Source organism: Scyliorhinus canicula, chromosome 21, assembly GCF_902713615.1.
Source record: "Scyliorhinus canicula chromosome 21, sScyCan1.1, whole genome shotgun sequence".
Taxonomy (NCBI): domain Eukaryota; kingdom Metazoa; phylum Chordata; class Chondrichthyes; order Carcharhiniformes; family Scyliorhinidae; genus Scyliorhinus; species Scyliorhinus canicula.
In genome coordinates, this window is record NC_052166.1 from 347,991 (window position 1) to 366,431 (window position 18,441).

Sequence of the window (18,441 nt, forward strand, 5' to 3'; positions counted from 1 at the left end):
AAGAGGGTAACTAGAGAAAGGATTGGCCCACTTAAAGACAAAAGAGGGAATTTATGCGTGGACTCAGAGGAAATGGGTGAGATTCTTAATGAGTACTTTGCATCGGTATTCACAAAGGAGTGGGACAAGACGGATATTGAGGCTAGGGATGGATGTTTAAATACTCTCGGTCAAGTTGTCATACGGAAGGGGGAAGTTTTGGGTATTCTAAAATACATTAAGGTGGACAAGTCCCCAGGACCGAATGGGATCTATCGCAGGTTTCTGAGGGAAGCGAGGGTCGAAATAGCTGGGGCCTTAACAGATATCTTTGCAGCATCCTTGAGCACGGGTGAGGTCCCGGAGGACTGGAGAATTGCTAATGTTGTCCCTTTGTTTTAGAAGGGTAGCAGGGATAATCCAGGGGATTATCGGCCTGTGAGCTTGTCGTCAGTGGTAGGCAAACTGTTGGAGAAGATACTGAGGGATAGGATCTATTCACATCTGGAAGAAAATAGACTTATCAGTGATAGGCAGCATGGTTTTGTGCAGGGAAGAACATGTCTTACAAACCGAATAGAATTCTTTGAGGAAGTGACAAAGTTAATTGATGAGGGAAGGGCTGTAGATGTCGTCTACATGGACTTTAGTAAGGCGTTTGATAAGGTTTCCCATGGCAGGTTGATGGAAAAAGTGAAGTCGTATGGGGTTCAGGGTGTACTAGCTAGATGGATAAAGAACTGGCTGGGCAACAGGAGACAGAGAGTAGTGGTGGAAGGGAGTGTCTCAAAATGGAGAAGGGTGACTAGTGGTGTTCCACAGGGATCCGTGCTCGGACCACTGTTGTTTGTGATCTACATAAATGACCTGGAGGAAGGTATAGGTGGTCTGATTAGCAAGTTTGCAGATGATACTTTGCATCGGTATTCACAAAGGAGAGGGACAAGACGGATATTGAGGCTAGGGATGGATGTTTAAATACTCTCGGTCAAGTTGTCATACGGAAGGGGGAAATGCAGATGATTTGGGCAGCAGGGTAGCATGGTGGTTAGCATAAATGCTTCACAGCTCCAGGGTCCCAGGTTCGATTCCCGGATGGGTCACTGTCTGTGTGGAGTCTGCACGTCCTCCCCCTGTGTGCGTGGGTTTCCTCCGGGTGCTCCGGTTTCCTCCCACAGTCCAAAGATGTGCGGGTTAGGTGGATTGGCCATGCTAAATTGCCCGTAGTGTCCTAATAAAAGTAAGGTTAAGGGGGGGGGGTTGTTGGGTTACGGGTATAGGGTGGATATGTGGGTTTGAGTCGGGTGTTCATGGCTCGGCACAACATTGAGGGCTTTACTGTTCTATGTTCTATGATACTAAGATCGGTGGAGTTGCAGATAGCGAGGAGGACTGTCAGAGAATACAACAAAATATAGATAGATTGGAGAATTGGGCAGAGAAATGGCAGATGGAGTTCAATCCAGGCAAATGCGAGGTGATGCATTTTGGAAGATCAAATTCAAAAGCGGACTATATGGTCAATGGAAGGGTCTTGGGGAAAATTAATGTGCAGAGAGATCTGGGAGTTCAGGTCCATTGTACCCTGAAGGTGGCAACGCAGGTTGATAGAGTGGTCAAGAAGGCATACAGCATGCTTGCCTTCATCGGACGGGGTATTGAGTACAAGAGTTGGCAGGTCATGTTACAGTTGTCTAGGACTTTGGTTCGGCCACATTTGGAATACTGCGGACAGTTCTGGTCGCCACATTACCAGAAGGATGTGGATGCTTTGGAGAGGGTGCAGAGGAGGTTCACCAGGATGTTGCCTGGTATGGAGGGTGCTAGCTATGAAGAAAGGTTGAGTAGATTAGGATTGTTTTCGTTGGAAAGACGGAGGTTGAGGGGGGACCTGATTGAGGTCTACAAAATTATGAGGTATGGACAGGGTGGATAGCAACAAGCTTTTTCCAAGAGTGGGGGTGTCAGTTACAAGGGGTCACGATTTCAAAGTGAGATGGGGAAGGTTTAAGGGAGATGTGCGTGGAAAGTTTTTTACGCAGAGGGTGGTGGGTGCCTGGAACGCTTTATGAAATGAAATGAAAATGAAAATCGCTTATTGTCACGAGTAGGCTTCAATGAAGCTACTGTGAAAAGCCCCTAGTCGCCACATTCCGGCGCCTGTCCGGGGAGGCTGGTACGGGAATGGCTGCAGGGAAATTAGTGATAGTATTCGATCCAAGCAACTAAAAGTGGTACATAGAGCCCACTTAACGAGAAACCGTATGAGCAGGTTCTTCCCGGAGGTGGAGGATAGATGTGAACGGTGCCAAAGAAGCCCGGCCAACCACGCCCACATGTTCTGGTCTTGCCCCAGACTGGTGGATTACTGGACAGCCTTCTTCGAGGTTATGTCCAAAGTGGTAGGAGTGAGGGTGGAGCCATGCCCGATAGTGGCGGTCTTCGGGGTTTCAGACCAGCCAGATCTATTCCTGGGGAGGAGGGCAGACGCCCTTGCCTTTGCCTCCCTGATCGCCCGCCGTAGAATCCTGTTGGGCTGGCGGTCAGCAGCACCGCCCAGAGCTGCAGACTGGCTGTCCGACCTCTCGGAATCTCTCCAAATGGAGAAAATCAAATTCGCCATCCGAGGGTCAGACGACGGCTTCCATAGAACGTGGGAGCCATTCATGCAACTGTTCCGGGACCTGTTTGTGGCCAACGTACAAGAGGAAGAATAGTCGGGTGGCCAAGAATCGGGGGAAAATGGACGGGAATCGGGGGAAGGTAGCCGGGGGGGGGGGGTTACAGGTTCGTTATGGGGGTTTGATGGCAAGCTAAGGCCCAAAACCAAACTATAAATAAATGCCGATAAACGTGTGCCTCGGCCATATTGGGGAATGTAGAATATGTATGCCGGCTAAAGGAGGCGGCCACAATTGTTGTTATAAAGATGCTTACCTGTAAATATACATGTTAAATTTTTGTGTCTTCTTTTTTTCTTTCTCTCTAACAATTTGTAACTTGCCATATATAAAACATGAAAACTCAATAAAAAACATTTATAAAAAAAAATGATTTCCTTTCATAAATCCATGCTGACTTTGTCTGATTGCACCATTCCTTTCCAAATGCTGTGCTATGAAATCCTTGATAATGGACTCCAGTAACTTCCCCACTACCAATGTTAGGCTCACTGGTCTATAATTCCATATTTTCTTTCTGCCTCCCTTTTGGAATAGTGGGGCTACATTTACTACCCTCCAATCTGAAGGAACCATTCCAGAGTCCAAGCATTTTGGAAAATATCCACCAATGGATCTACTATTTCTGGTGCCACTTCCTTCAGTGCTCTGGGATGAAGATTAACAGGCCCAAAGAGCTGCCAAACTAGGCCTATTCCCCCACCTTGAAACCTCATCTAACCAGCATATCTTTGGACACTAAGGAGAAATTTTGCATAGCCAATGGAGACAGGTTGCATCAGATTCGATGGAGCACAACTTATTCTGCCTTCAAGGCTAGTGGTCCGTTGGACCCACTGATCACTGGAGTGGGGTGAGGGCCGGATGGTTGGGGTTGGTGGGATTATGTCAGTCCTCACTAAAACGGAGGATAGCCGCCCAATTAGAGCTAATCCGTTTTGGGGGTATCATTTAGTTTGGTTCCATTTGAGTTATCAAACTTAAGAATCCGTGTCTTTATACTTTGGGCAGATTTTGTTATCCTGAGGAGGACTGGATTCCTTCTGTCTCTTCCTTGATGTTGGGTTTTCTTTTCTCTCTCTGTTTGTGTCTCTTTCCTTACGCCTCACTATTAGAATGTGATGATTATTATTGGTGCAGGCTGAGCTGGGACTGGTATTTGTGGTTCGCCGTTGAGGGGGGGAGGCTGATCGGGGTGTCATTGCTGTGCCGGTGGTCACCTTCAGTTAGTCTGGGCGTTCCCTCCTTGGGTTTTTTCTCGTCTTTTCACCATTCGGATGGGCATTGTGCTAGTTTTTATCCTGACCGGGCCCCGATAGTTTGGAGGTTTCTTCTGATCATGTTGTCCAGCCCTACCTCTCAGGGAACCTATTGTTGGGTGTCTATAGATGGTCTTCTTCGTCTCAGGTTGCCCCCCCCTTCCATGGCCAGGGCTGGGCTAATTGTCCCATCACTCCTAGTTTGAGTGGGAACAATGGATTGACCTGATGTTTTTGGGGTGTGCAGGAGGTCCTGGGTGAAAAGCTGCTTGTGTGCTGGTGGTGTTGAGCTAGGCCAGGTACGGTGTCTTGGCTAATTTCCTGTTTCCCCTGGATTGGGATGCCGTTTCAGGGATGCTGTAGGGGGTATCCTGCACTGCTGGCTCTGCTTCTCTGATACACAAGGGCCTGGGATGGGCCAAGCTCCGAACTTTGCTGGATATCCTGCTGCGTGCCTGGAGGGTGGGACGCCTTCTTGTTGATGAATGGCTTGTTCTCCTCTTCATTGGTGGGTGCCCAGCAGACTGGGTTGAGTTCATAGAATCCCTACAGTGTAGAAGGCCATTGAGTCGGCTTCGATTCTCCGGAAGAGTCCCTTGCCTCCCACCACATCCTGGGACACATTTCATCTGGACCTGGAGATTTGTACATGTTAAAGCCCAATACCTTGTCACTCCCTATGACAATTTGCTCAAAAACCTCACAATCCCTCTCCTCGAGTTCCATAACTACCTCCTCAGTCTCTTGGTGAAGACAAGACGCTTCACCCACAGATATACATAGAATATCCAGTAGATTAGTCCTTCCTTCCTCTTTTCACCTTCATTTTCTTTAAAATTTAGAGTACCTAATTATTGTTTTCCAATTAAGGGCCAATTTAGCACGGCCAACCCACCTAGCCTACACATCTTTGGGTTGTGCGGCCGAAACCCACAGACACGGGGAGAACATGCAAACTCCACACAGACAGTGACCCGGGCCCTAGGACCTCAGCACCATACGTAGCAGTGCTAACTACTGCGCCACCATGCCACCCCATCTCTCTCAGTTTAATTGTCATCTGAACGCATTTCTCCCGATTCTCTCTTCACATTTATCTGGAATGATTTTGGTTCTGCCTTGGGCCTATATTGGGATTATGTTACGTTGTGTAGCATGTGTGTAACTATCCTTAGAACTGGCATTTGTTTATTTCTTTTGTTTTTCTAAGGTTAGTTGGGAACTGTAAGATAGGGGCTAGTTTAGCACACTGGGTAAACAGCTGGCTTTTAAAGCAGACCAAAGCAGGCCAGCAGCACGGTTCAATTCCCGTACCAGCATCCCTGAACAGGCTGCGGAATGTGGCGACTAGGGGCTTTTCACAGTAACTTCATTGAAGCCTACTCGTGACAATAAGCGATTTTCATTTAATTTTTTCATTGCATTTCGGTTGGGTATGATGAATCCATTCTTGACTTCAACATGGGTAGGTGGATCTGATATTTGAAGAAAGGGAGCCATGATGGATTGATGCCTTTGGTGCTGCTGGAGTCAAGGAAGTAGTACATTCAGCACAGCCGGCCATGGCACCACAAACCTATCCTGATTTCCCAAATTAATTGCAGGCTTGTGCAGCAAGAGAGGGTGTGCACCTTTTTACCATGTTTTAAAAAAAATCTTATCCTGTTTCGCCCTTGGTCGGGGGTGGAGCCACGAGTATCTAATTTTGTCCAATGATTGTGTCAGGCTGGTTGTGAAGTCTTTCTCCTGTTCCACTCTGTTCTCATGTATGTTAAGCTGTTTTGTGCTCCTATTTCACTCTGTTCTCATGTTATGCCATTTTCTTTGTCTTGTCTATTGTGACGTTTTATTTTGTAACTTTGTGTTTGTCTCAAATGTAAAGCCTCAATGAATATAGTTTTAAAAAGTTTCTTCTGAATTCCCTATTGAGCTTCGTAGTGATCGTGTACTGATGGTCGTTGGTTTGCTCTTCTCCACAAGAGGAATCATTCACTTTGTAAGTAGGTTCTTTTCCATCATATTCTACATGCATTTTGCCTTCTTTGTTTATAACTCATTTGTGCTACTAATTGGCGCTGTATTATTAGGTGACCATTGGGTACTATGTCAGCAGTTAAGTTCTGGATGTAATTATAATGTTCCTGCTCTTGACCACCCACAAGAGTATTAGACCATATTTTGTACAGAAATGTGACTTAAAATGGAGCATACAAGGCAAGATATTCTCATAAATTTTGCTGCAGAGATATACATCAATGCTGTATCTAAAACAAACAATAGAAATTATAACCTCTTTCTCTTGCTTCTGACCCAGAATTTCTTCCGAAGGAATTGAGCATTGCAACTTTACTAATTATACCTGGAAATGCTGCTTTTTGTTTGGAGCATATATGAAAGGAAAGGCTGCTCATAAGAAGTTCAAAAAGTGAAATATCAAGAAGCACGGCATCCAATTACATGTAACGTCTGTGAAACCAGCATCCAATTACATGTAACGTCTGTGAACATAGCATAAAATTACATGCAATGACTGTGAACACGGTATCCAATTACATGTAATATCTGTGAACATGCTGGCAGTGTTTATTTCTGATCATATGCAACAAATGATAGAGGGAATAGACCGTCGTGTTAGCAATATACGGTATTCGGGTAAAAATTAACAAGCCATTGCATTTTGCAAAGTCCAGGACCAGTTGTCAAACTGCTTTGCGTCGTAAAGTTCAGTGTTCTTAAGCAACATTAGAAAGTTGAATACATTATTGAAAAAAATAATTCCTAGTGAGCAAACTGATCTAACACACTGTGCAGGTAAATTTCATTCCATACTAGAGATGCAATGTTATAGAGTTTCACACCACAGAAAGGCCCTTCTGCCCATCGTGTCTGTAGCGGCCATCAAACACCCATCTATTCGAATTCCATTTCCAGCCCTTGGCCCGTAGCCTTGTACGCTGGGGCGTTTCAAGTGCTCATCTGAATATTTCTTAAATGTTGTGAGGGTTCCCACCTATCTGGAGGCAGAGAGCTCCAGATTCCAACTACCCTCTGGGTGAAAAATGCTTCCTCAAATTCCCTATAAATCCCCTGCCCCCTACTTTAAATCTTACCTGGTTAGTGAGACCTCAACTAAGGGGAAAAGTTTTGTCCTTTTTAAATTATCTATGTTCCTCATATTTTTGTCCGCCTCAATCTGATCCAGCCTCTGTCTTCCTTGGAAAACAATTCTGGCCTAACCAGCCTCTCTTCATAGATGAAACGTTTCAGCCCAGACAACACCCTGGTGAATCTCCTCTGGAGCAATCACATAATTCCTACACTGTGGTGACCAGAACTGCACACAGGACCCTAGTTGTGGCTGAATGAGTGTTTTATACAGCCCCATCATAAACGCTCTGCTCTTACATTCTATGCTTCGGCTAATAAAGGCGAATTTCCCATGTGCCGTCGTAACCACTTTATCTGCCTGTCCTGCTGCCTTCAGGGATCTATGGACATGCACACCAAAATCCCTTGGGTCTGCCGTACCTCTGAACATTCATTGTATACAGCTGATAACTCTGTCACCAGGAGCCAACCCCTCAGCCTGGTTAGTCCTCCCAAAATGCATCACCACACTTTTCAGGGTTAATTTGCATAATTTGCCATTCTTCTCCCATCTAACCAGTCCGTCTATATCGCCCTGTAATCCAAGTTTTCCCCATTTAAGTGCTTTCCAAGTCAAAAGGATGAAGCAAGTCACCAAAAACCCTTACTTTTTTTGCCCCATGAGCTGTTTCAAATGATAAGTTTGTGAATTGGCTATGTCTTTTCCCGAATTATAAAATTAAAACCGTGGCAATTAACAATAATGGCTTTGTTCCAGAGATATAAAAATATTTTAATGAAAGTTACATGAAAAAAAGCAATTGTAACAAAATACAAAGTTCTGATCATTTTAACAGACACTGGAGGAGGCAAAGAAAATAGTTTAATTCACTTTACTCTCTGAACTTCCATTTGTAGAGTATGAATATGCCTTACCCAAAACAATTCTGTCTCGGAGTAGTTTAAAGAAGGCATAATAATTACTGAAGAGAATTAATGCCAAAGATATTGTTTGATGCCATTTTTCTGAACAAATTAATGAGTACAATTGATAGAGTATGATGACTCCTTCTAAAATGATGAGAATGTTCAAGATCCTCAGTGGTTTATTGAAGAAAAACTGCAAAGAAATCAAACAAATATCAAAGAACTTGTTTAAATCAGGCACATATTAAATACATAATTAGTCAATTAAAAGTTTGGATTAGAATCACTGCTGCTCTGGGGAATACTCTGCAGGCCAGGCAGCCTCTGGGAAGAGAATTAACGTTTCAAGTCAATGACATTAAAACTGAGGAACCATACATATAATAGGTTTTGAGGAAGGGAAGGTGGGGCGGGGGTTGAAGGGAGGTCTCTGAGAGGGTGGAGGGCAGGAGTGATTAAATGGCAAAAGTTAATTTCTTTTCATTTTAAACGGGCCAGTGTTTTTACTGCCTGTACCTCATTGCTCTTGAGAAGATCGTGGTAAGCTGTTTTCTGTGTACCGCTGCAATCCATGTGGTGCAGGTACATCCACTGTGCTGTCAGTGAAGTAGTTCCAGGATTTTAACACAGCGACGGGGAAGGAATACAGCGTGGCGGTAGATTTCGCACTAAATCTGCCCGTCAGAATTTTCCCCAATAATTTTACTCCCACTGACAGTTGACCGATAGGCCTCCCTCAACCATGTCGCTGTTAGAGCAATAATATCAAACTCCGTGTTAATCAACACCTGTTCATCGGCCTTACTCGGAAGACTCCTTGCATTAAAATAAATGCCATCCTGTCTTGCCATATTCCCTTGTGCCTGAACATGTCTGCTCTGCCTAAGACTGACTCAGTTTTTCTTCTATATTTAATGTGCATGATTGTACCTCCACTCTGCAACCCATCCCTTTGCCAAATTACTTTAACCACCCTCCCGCACAGTACTAACAAAACTCCCCGCAAGGATGTTAGTCTCATTGCGATTCAGATGCAACCAATCTGACTTGTACAAGCCCCACCTTCCCCATAAATGGACCCAGTGATCCAGGAAACTAAAGCCCTCCCTCCTACATCATTTATTCAGTCATGCACTCATCTGCTCTATCCTCCTATTGCTATACTCACCAGAACGTGGCACTGGGGGTAACCCAGAGATTCCACCTTTCTTGGAGGGCCGAAGGGCCTGTTCCTTGACCAAAGCACCAGGGAGGTAACACCAACCTGGAGTCATGTCTGCGACCACAGAAATGTTCATCTGCGCTGCTCACTATTGAGTCTCCAACCACTGTTGATCTTCCACTCTTACTCTACCCCCCTTGTGCAGATGAGCAACCCACCGTGTCATGAACTCGGGCTGTACTCCCCGGGGGAACCGTCACTCTCACTATTTCCAACACAGAAAGCAGTTCTTGAGTGAGATGCACTCTCGGTCTTTCCCAACCCTTTCTTCTGTCTGGTGGTCACTAATTCCCCCTCTGACTGCACTTCCTGAAGCTCTGGGGTGAGCACACCTAAAAAAATCCAGTGACCATAAATCTCACGTATAAGTCACATTTTGCATGAATAGTTTATGACTCCAGGGAGAACAGTGGCGGAATTCTCCGGTTCCCAGGTGCATGTTTCCTTGGAGCGGGATTCTCCGGTTCCCAGGTGCATGTTTCCTGGCAGCGGGATTCTCCGGTTCCCAGGTGCATGTTTCCTGGCAGCGGGATTCTCCGGTTCCCAGGTGCGTGTTTCCTGGGAGCGGGATCCTCCGGTTCCCAGGTGGGTGTTTCCTGGCAGCGGGATTCTCCGGTTCCCAGGTGCATGTTTCCTGGCAGCGGGATTCTCCGGTTCCCAGGTGCGTGTTTCCTGGGAGTGGGATTCCCCGGTTCCCAGTTGCGAGTTTCCTGGCAGCGGGATTCTCCGGTTCCCAGGTGCGTGTTTCCTGGCAGCGGGATTCTCCGGTTCCCAGTTGCGAGTTTCCTGGGAGTTGATTTCTCCGGTTCGCAGGTGCGTGTTTCCTGGCAGCGGGAGGCAGCGCCCCGTTGGCTGACCGCGGGATTCTCCGGTTCCCAGGTGCGTGTTTCCTGGCAGCGGGATTCTCCGGTTCCCAGTTGCGAGTTTCCTGGGAGTTGATTTCTCCGGTTCGCAGGTGCGTGTTTCCTGGCAGCGGGATTCTCCGGTTCCCAGGTGCGTGTTTCCTGGCAGCGGGATTCTCCGGTTCCCAGGTGCGTGTTTCCTGGGAGCGGGATTCTCCGGTTCCCAGGTGCGTGTTTCCTGGGAGCGGGATTCTCCGGTTCCCAGGTGCATGTTTCCTGGGAGCAGGATTCTCCAGTTCCCAGGTGCATGTTTCCTGGGAGCAGGATTCTCCAGTTCCAGGTGCCTGTTTCCTGGGAGCGGGATTCTCCGGTTCCCAGGTGCATGTTTCCTGGGAGCAGGATTCTCCAGTTCCCAGGTGCCTGTTTCCTGGCAGCGGGATTCTCCGGTTCCCAGGTGCATGTTTACTGGGAGTGGGATTCTCCGGTTCCCAGGTGCGTGATTCCTGGGAGCGGGATTCTCCGGTTCCAGGTGCGTGATTCCTGGGAGCGGGATTCTCCGGTTCCCAGGTGCATATTTCCCGGCAGCGCCCCGTTGGCTGACAGCGGGATTCTCCGGTTCCCACATGCGTGTGTCCTGGCAGCGGGATTCTCCGGTTCCCAGGTGCGTGATTCCTGGGAGCGGGATTCTCCGGTTCCCAGGTGCGTGATTCCTGGGAGCGGGATTCTCCGGTTCCCAGGTGCATGTTACTCGGCAGCGGGAGGCAGCGCCCTGTTGGCCGACAGCGGGATTCTCCGTTCCCAGGTGCGTGTGTCCTGGGAGCGGGATTCTCCGGTTCCCAGGTGGGTGTTTCGTGCGAACGGGATTCTCCGCTTTCCAGGTGCGTGTTTCCTGGCAGCGGGAGGCAGCGCCCCATTGGCTGACAGCGGGATTCTCCGGTTCCCAGGTGCATGTTTCCTGGGAGTCGGATTCTCCGGTTCCCAGGTGCATGCTTCCTGGCAGTGGGATTCTCTGGTTCCCAGGTGCATATTTTCTGCGAGCGGGAATCTCCGGTTCCCAGGTGCGTGCTTCCTGGCAGTGGGAGGCAGCGGGATTCTCTGGTTCCCACGTGCGTGTTTCCTGGGAGCGGGATTATCCGGTTCCCAGGTGCGTGTTTCCTGGGAGCGGGATTCTCCGGTTCCCAGCTGCATGTTTCCTGGGAGTTGTATTCTCCGGTTCCCAGGTGCGTGTTTCCTGGGAGTTGTATTCTCCGGTTCCCAGGTGCGTGTTTCCTGGGAGTTGTATTCTCCGGTTCCCAGGTGCGTGTTTCCTGGGAGTTGTATTCTCCGGTTCCCAGGTGCGTGTTTCCCGGCAGTGGGAGGCAGCGCCCATTGGCTGACAGCGGGATTCTCCGTTCCCAGGTGCGTGTTTTCTGGGAGTGGGATTCTCCAGTTCCCAGGTGCGTTTTTCCTGGCAGCGGAATTCTCCGGTTCCCAGGTGCGTGTTTCCTGGGTGCGGGATTTTCCGGTTCCCAGGTGCATGTTTCCTGGCAGCAGGAGGCAGCGCCCCGTTGGCTGACAGCGGGATTCTCTGGTTCCCAAGTTCATGTTTCCCGTCAGCAGGATTCTCTGGTTCCCAGGCACGTGTTTCCTGTTAGCGGGATTCTCCGGTTCCCCGGTGCGTGTTTCCTGGTAGCGGGATTCTCCGGTTCCTATGTGCACGCTTGCTGGCAGCGGGAGGCAGCGCCGCGTTTGCTGACAGCGGGATTCTCCGGTTCCCAGGTGCGTATTTCCTAGGAGTGGGATTCTCCGGTTCCCAGGTGCGTGTTTCCTGGGAGCGGGATTCTCCGGTTCCCAGGTGCGTGCTTCCTGGCAGTGGGAGGCAGCACCCCGTTGGCTGGCAGCGGGATTCTCCGGTTCCCAGGTCCATATTTTCTGCGAGCGGGAATCTCCGGTTCCCAGGTGCGTGCTTCCTGGCAGCGGGATTTTCCGGTTCCCAGGTGCGTGTTTCCCGGCAGGGAGACAGCGGGTTTCTCCGTTTCCCAGGTGCGTGTTTCCCGGCAGTGGGAGGCAGCGGGATTCTCCGGTTCCCACGTGCGTGTTTCCTGGGAGCGGGATTCTCCTGTTCCCAGGTGCATGTTTCCTGGCAGCGGGATTCTCCGGTTCCCAGGTGCATTTTTCCTGGGAGCGGGATTCTCCGGTTCCCAGGTGCATTTTTCCTGGGAGCGGGATTCTCCGGTTCCCAGCTGCATGTTTCCTGGCAGCTGGAGGCTGCGACCTGTTGGCTGACAGCGGGATTCTCCGGTTCCCAGGTGCGTGTTTCCTGGGAGCGGGATTCTCCGGTTCCCAGGTGCATGCTTCCTGGGAGCGGGAGGCAGCACCCCGTTGGCTGACAGCGGGATTTTCCGGTTCCCAGGTGCGTGTTTCCTGGGAGCAGGATTCACCGGTTCCCAGGTGCATGCTTCCTGGGAGCGGGAGGCAGCACCCCGTTGGCTGACAGCGGGATTCTCCGGTTCCCAGGTGCATGTTTCCTGGCAGCGGGAGGCAGCGCCCTATTGGCTGACAGCGGGATTCTCTGCCCGTACCGCTGTCTATGAGAATTCCCTCTGAAGCCACCCACACCACTGGGAAACCAGCGGGCAGGGGTGGGCCATGGGCAGGACCCGAGAATCTGCCGGCTGTGAACAGCTAGAGAATTCCAGCCCAATATCATTAAATCTGTATACCGATGTAAAACATGCAAGATTAACTATATTTTTCATTCTAGTTTCAGCAGTTCTCGATGCCACTTATTCCAACATCACCAATTAATCTACATTTTAAGGATGTTAAGACTTCCTTGTAAACATTTGATTTTTATATGTTTTATCTTTACACTGACAGTGACAATTCAAAATGCGTATTCATACTTACATAGAATCTGAAATGTGAAACATCTGAAGGTATTGCCACATTATAATTTCCCATTGCTTTGTACACATTCTTATTGTGTTTTACTAACACACCCTGTGGCCACATATACTCCTCTGACCAGCTAGTGGAAGGAGAAATTATACATCATTTATACTTTTTAAAAAAACTTGCAATGTCAACAATCATCATCGTTTCCAATCTTTAGCAACAAGCATGAATTCAAGTTTAATGACCGATCTCATTGTCTCGGTGATAATTTTCTACAAATTACTGAACATTCAGTTTTAATGACTGCAAAATAGCTTTGTTAATGAAATCATTCTCCTCCTAATATTGACCAGGGGTGTGGGCAGCACTCAGAGCACCTGGTATTTCTTGAAAGGTTTTCAGAATAAAGAGACAGCCTCTTTAAAAAATGTGGTTAGAAAGAACACTTGCTCAAAAGAGGAAGTACTTTAGAGTTAATGGACCCCTGTAAAGCCATATAAACAAAACAAGGTTTTCCTTCCTTAAAATAGCCTGGACGTGTCAATCCAGTGGCTTGTTAAAGGCAATGGTCTGTGGAATTACATGTAAACAATGCAGTTCAAGTTTTTAGGCGTCTAAGCATGCATAGAAGCTTGAAAAAGTTAAAGATAATAAAATTGACTGTGAAAAAAACACTTCAAAGGTTTCCTTTCAATTACAGGGAACACATTTATCTTCAAATCACAAATCTTTGATCTTGCCATGCTGGGAGAAAGCATGATGATTTTCAAGGCTATAGATGGGAAGACCTGCCAAACTAACCCCATCCCGGGAAAGACCCCTGACCTGAGCCCCTCCAGCTTAGTCCAAGCTCCCCTGACTGTCACCTCCCCTGAAGGACCCCCTACAGCACTCTGGAGGCAAGTGGAAGCCCTCCCTTAAGGGGTGGGGCCTGAAGGGGTTGACAGTGGGGGAAGATGAAGATGGGACTGGGGGGGGCGGCCTATAACATTACTCTGAGATCAGGGTGCCCAGGAGGAGCAGGACGTGTCAGCAAGTTTAGGTCCTACCTCTCTTAAGTCCAATGTACACCGCTATCCTTGGAAAAGGATTTAACATCACTCCTAGTGCCAGGACTAAACAATCCCAATTCCCCACTGGTGGGAGCACTTTGACTCAAAATGGGAGAACTGCACCCATGATCTTGTTCATTCTGATCGAAGAATTTATAACACAATGCAAAGAAGCAAGATTCAACATTCGCTGAAAAAGGAGTGAAATGCAGCTTCATATCTAAGAACAAAAATAATCAAAATTGAAAGTGCAGAGATAACAAACTAACTTACGGATGCTGAAGTACATTAGAGCAGAGTGCAGGATCCACTTTTTGCCAGCTACCCAGATGTGCTGCTGCCTTGTGTAACAGGTCACAATATCGTGATGGTAACAGATGCCTCGTTAGTATTACGCAGGTGCTGATCCAAACTAAGATAAAAAGTTCACATGACCACCTTTTATCGTAATATTGTGTACTCTGTCAAAAGCACAAAGTAGATAAGTTATAGGAGAGCCAAAAGGTACTGAAAAAAAATGATCTTTGAACCTAAAGCAACATTCTGCATGACATGACATACAATTGTTATTTGAATGAGGAATAAAAGTGGAGTTCAGAAACATTTATCTGCAGAAGGCCATTACCCAGAAATTGATTTGGCGAGAGATTATCTATCGCAGAGATTTGCAAATTCTCAAATTCCCAAATCCAGATTCCTAAAGACTCCCAAACCCAGGTAATCTGGCCAACAAAGCCCAGGCTTTTCACCTATCAGTTGTGGCTATATCGATAGCAGGCTTGCCTCTGAGTTAGAAGGTTCGGAGTTCAAATCCCACTCCAGCTTTGAGCACAGATATCAAGGCTCAGTCCTGAGCAAATGTCACACTGTCAAAAGTACATCTTTGGGATGAGATGCTAAACTGAAATTTCATCTGTGCTCTGGTGGATGCAGAGGATCAAAATATGTCAACCCAATATGGTTTTATGCTGAATTCTGGCACACAGGTTGATCACATGACTTTATCTTTGCATCATACTCAAAACTGACAAGGGACAAAGAACATATGGCCCTTGAAGCTACTGATGCAAAATGTCAAGCTTGAACAATTCCTGGTACAGAACTATCTCCCAACAAATTATACTGACCAGCTCAGTTCTCTAAATCCAAGGTCCTATCACGCAAAGAAAAACAAGTATTGAATGATAAGTAGTGGAGAATTTAAGGGTTAAAAGCCTGGGGTGTGGTGTGTTTTAAAAATAATTTTGTTTTGCTTCTAGGAAGCATAAAGTGAAATTGACAGTGAAGTGTTGTTTTTTAGCCTAGGCCAATGCACAGTATATTGACTGGGGAGGTCCCTGGGAAGTTAATGTGCTTTTGCAGCCTGGAGATAATTTTCTTTTTGTTTAAGGAGATGATGGACGGGATTCTCCTTTTTGCTGGCGCCCAGGGGTTTCCCGACAGCGTGGGGTTGCCCCACAATGGGAAATCCCACTGACCGGCCAGCGTAACGGAGAATCCCGCCTGCAGGTCGAGGCTGAAAATGAAAAAAATGAAATCAAAATCGCGTGGGGAGGCGGAGTATCCAGCCCGGGGTCATTGCTGGGTGGAGTGCGGAAAGGCAGATTGGAGAGGCTTTGAGAGAGAGAGAGAGAGAGAGAGAGAGAGGAGCTATGATCTGTATGACTCTGAGTCCACAATTATTTCCAAGTAAGAGAGACAAAATAATAATAATAATATTTAAAGCAGAGCAGTCTTGTTTGAAGATTGAAACAACCGAGTTGAAGCAGCTGTTTAAAAATATTCAGCTGGAGTCTGAACGGGTTTTAGCCAGACCAAAATCTGTTCTGCACCTCAATTATTATTCTATGCCTTGCTGATTTTTAAGATGGATTGGGAGCTGTATGATTCTTGTTGTTTAATGGGAAATTGTATAGTTACATTAAGGGGTAACTGTAAGCTGTTTTGTTCGGGTGTGATGTTAAAGATTTAATTTTGTATTGTCATGTGAATGTTCCTTTAAGAAAGGTTTTTGTCTTATCACATGGCTTCGGTAATATCATTCTGTGGGTGGAGCTGGGTGTTGCAGCGAGGTGTCTGCGTTTCAGTTTCATTTTGGTCTGGTTTGAAGTGCAGAGGAGGAAAGAAGCGTTTTTCCCGTCTTTCCCTATTTTCATTTTTAAAACTGTTCCAGTAAAAAACATTGGTTGAGGCTACTTGCCTTGGTAACTTAAAAGATACAGTTTGCTTTCCGGGGGGAGTTTGAATCTGCTGATTGAGACTGGATCAAAATCTTAGTGCGTGTTCTCAGACTTTTGTATCTCCGGCCCTATGGAAGAAGTTGGAAGAGAGGATAACCTGGATGGGAGGTCTTTGATTATGCTGCCCGCTTTCCCAAGGCAGCGGGAGGTGTAGACAGAGTCAATGGATGGGAGGCGGGTTCGTGTGATGGGCTTGGCGGTGTTCATGACACTTGGGCCGAGCAGTTGCCATACCAGGCTGTGATGCAGCCAGATAGGATGCTTTCCATGGTACATCTATAAAAATTGTTAAGAGTCATTGCAGACATGCCGAATTTCCTTAGATTCCCGAGAACATATAGGCACTGTTATGCTTTCTTGGTGGTAGCGTCGATGTAGGTGGACCAGTACAGATTGCTGATGATATGCACACCTAGGAATTTGAAGCTGTCAATCATCTCCACCGTGGCCAAGTTGATGCTGACAGGGGTGTGTACAATACTACGCTTCCTGAAGTCAATGACCAGCTCCTTAGTTTTGCTGACATTGAGGGAGAGATTGTTGTCGTGACATCACTCCACTAGATACTCTATCTCCCTCCTGTATTCTGACACATCATTGTTCGAGATCCAACCCACACAGCTGTGTGTATATAGGGAGTATAAGTAGGCGGCTAAGTATGCAGCCCTGCAGGGTCCCTGTATTGAGGACTATCGTGGAGGAGGTGCTATTGTGTACCCATACTGATTGTGGAATATGGGCCAGGAAGTAGAGGACCCAGTTGCAGAGGGAGGAGCAAAGTCATAGGTTTTGGAGTTTGGATATGAGCTTGGCTGATATTATGGTGTTGAAGGCATAATCAATGAACAAGAGTCTGACGCAGGTGTCTTTGTTGTCACAATGCTCCAGATGTGTCTCATGACTAACCTCTCGAAGCACTTCATAATAATAGATGTCAGGACCATCTGAGACACGTTGCCTGGTTCTTCTTTGGCACCAGTAGGATAGCGGACATCTTGAAGCAGGTGGGAACCTCGGAACGAAGTAGGGAGAGGTTGAAGATGTCCGTGTACATACCGCCAGTTGGTCCGTGCAGGATCTAAGTGTGCAACCAGAGGCTCCGTCATGGCCCGTTGCTTTCTGTGGATTCACTTTTGAGAAGGCCGCTCTGACTTTGGAAGCTTTGACAGTAGGCATGGGTGTGTCTGAGGCTGTTGGGGAAGGTTTGACATCAGTTTGTTGGCTTCCTGCTCAAAATGAGCATAGAATGTGTTGAGTTCATCGGGGAATGGTGCTCTGTTGCCAGAGATTCTACTCGGTTTTGCTGTCAAGCCCGTTAATATTGTTTAACCTAAATCCTTGGATATCTCTTCCCTAGATGATTTTGAAATGAATGGATGGAATCCATCCAAACCAGGGCTTTATCGTCAAAGCTTGATTAGTTTATTCAATACATCCCATTTTTAAAAATGTTAAACGCACTTAAAATCTGTAAAAAGACAAATTAGCTGTATGTTGAGACAGCTTTAAACTCGAGTTGAAAACAAGCATTTGAACATGTGGATTTTGAGGAAATATTTGATTGGCTTTCTCAGATGTTAATGAAGGAAATACTGGGAAAAACCACCAGCCGGATATTCTGGTTCCGCTGATGGTGCATTCCCACAACGGACGTCCCGGCGGAGGATGGGAAATCCCATTAACAGTGGTGCAATCAGAAGATTCTGCTGCCGGGCAACAACAGGACGCCTCCCAATGTTGAGAAACCCGTGGCGCGGAGAGGCCAGAGCATCGGCCATTATATTTCATAGAACATTTCATAGAATTTACAGTGCAGAAGGAGGCCATTCGGCCCATCGAGTCTGCACCGGCTCTTGGAAAGAGCACCCTACCCAAGGTCAACATACCCACCTATCCCCATAACCCAGTAACCCCACCCAACACTAAGGGCAATTTTGGACACTAAGGGCAATTTAGCATGGCCAATCCACCTAACATGCACATCTTTGGACTGTGGGAGGAAACCGGAGCACCCGGAGGAAACCCACGCACACATGGGGAGGATGTGCAGACTCCGCACAGACAGTGACCCAGCGGGGAATCGAACCCCTGGAGCTGTGAAGCCATTGTGCTATCCACAATGCTACTGTGCTGCTGTTTCTGTTCACTTTGCATTTCTTTTTATAATATTCAGCACTAGAAGCTTACAATCAGGCTTCATATTATTGGATTAAGACACAAAAAATATGTTTTGAAAGCTGAAAACGTTTCTCAACACTCAAGAGAATTAAACAGG

General features: G+C 47.1%; 1 protein-coding gene across 4 annotated transcripts in view; it reads right to left on the bottom strand.

The window, feature by feature from the left end:
• Positions 1 to 7,774: 7,774 nt before the first annotated feature.
• Positions 7,775 to 18,441, bottom strand: part of tmem39b (transmembrane protein 39B) — a 78,619-nt gene continuing 67,952 nt past the window's right edge. For all 4 annotated transcript variants that reach the window (XM_038781818.1, XM_038781817.1, XM_038781819.1 and 1 more), the window contains 3 exons: positions 14,200 to 14,387; positions 12,887 to 13,007; positions 7,775 to 8,126 (listed from right to left, as the gene is read on the bottom strand). In XM_038781818.1, the coding sequence (XP_038637746.1) occupies positions 7,890 to 8,126; positions 12,887 to 13,007; positions 14,200 to 14,387 (546 nt within the window). In that variant the 3' untranslated portion in view covers positions 7,775 to 7,889. The remainder of the gene's footprint in view (positions 8,127 to 12,886; positions 13,008 to 14,199; positions 14,388 to 18,441) is intronic.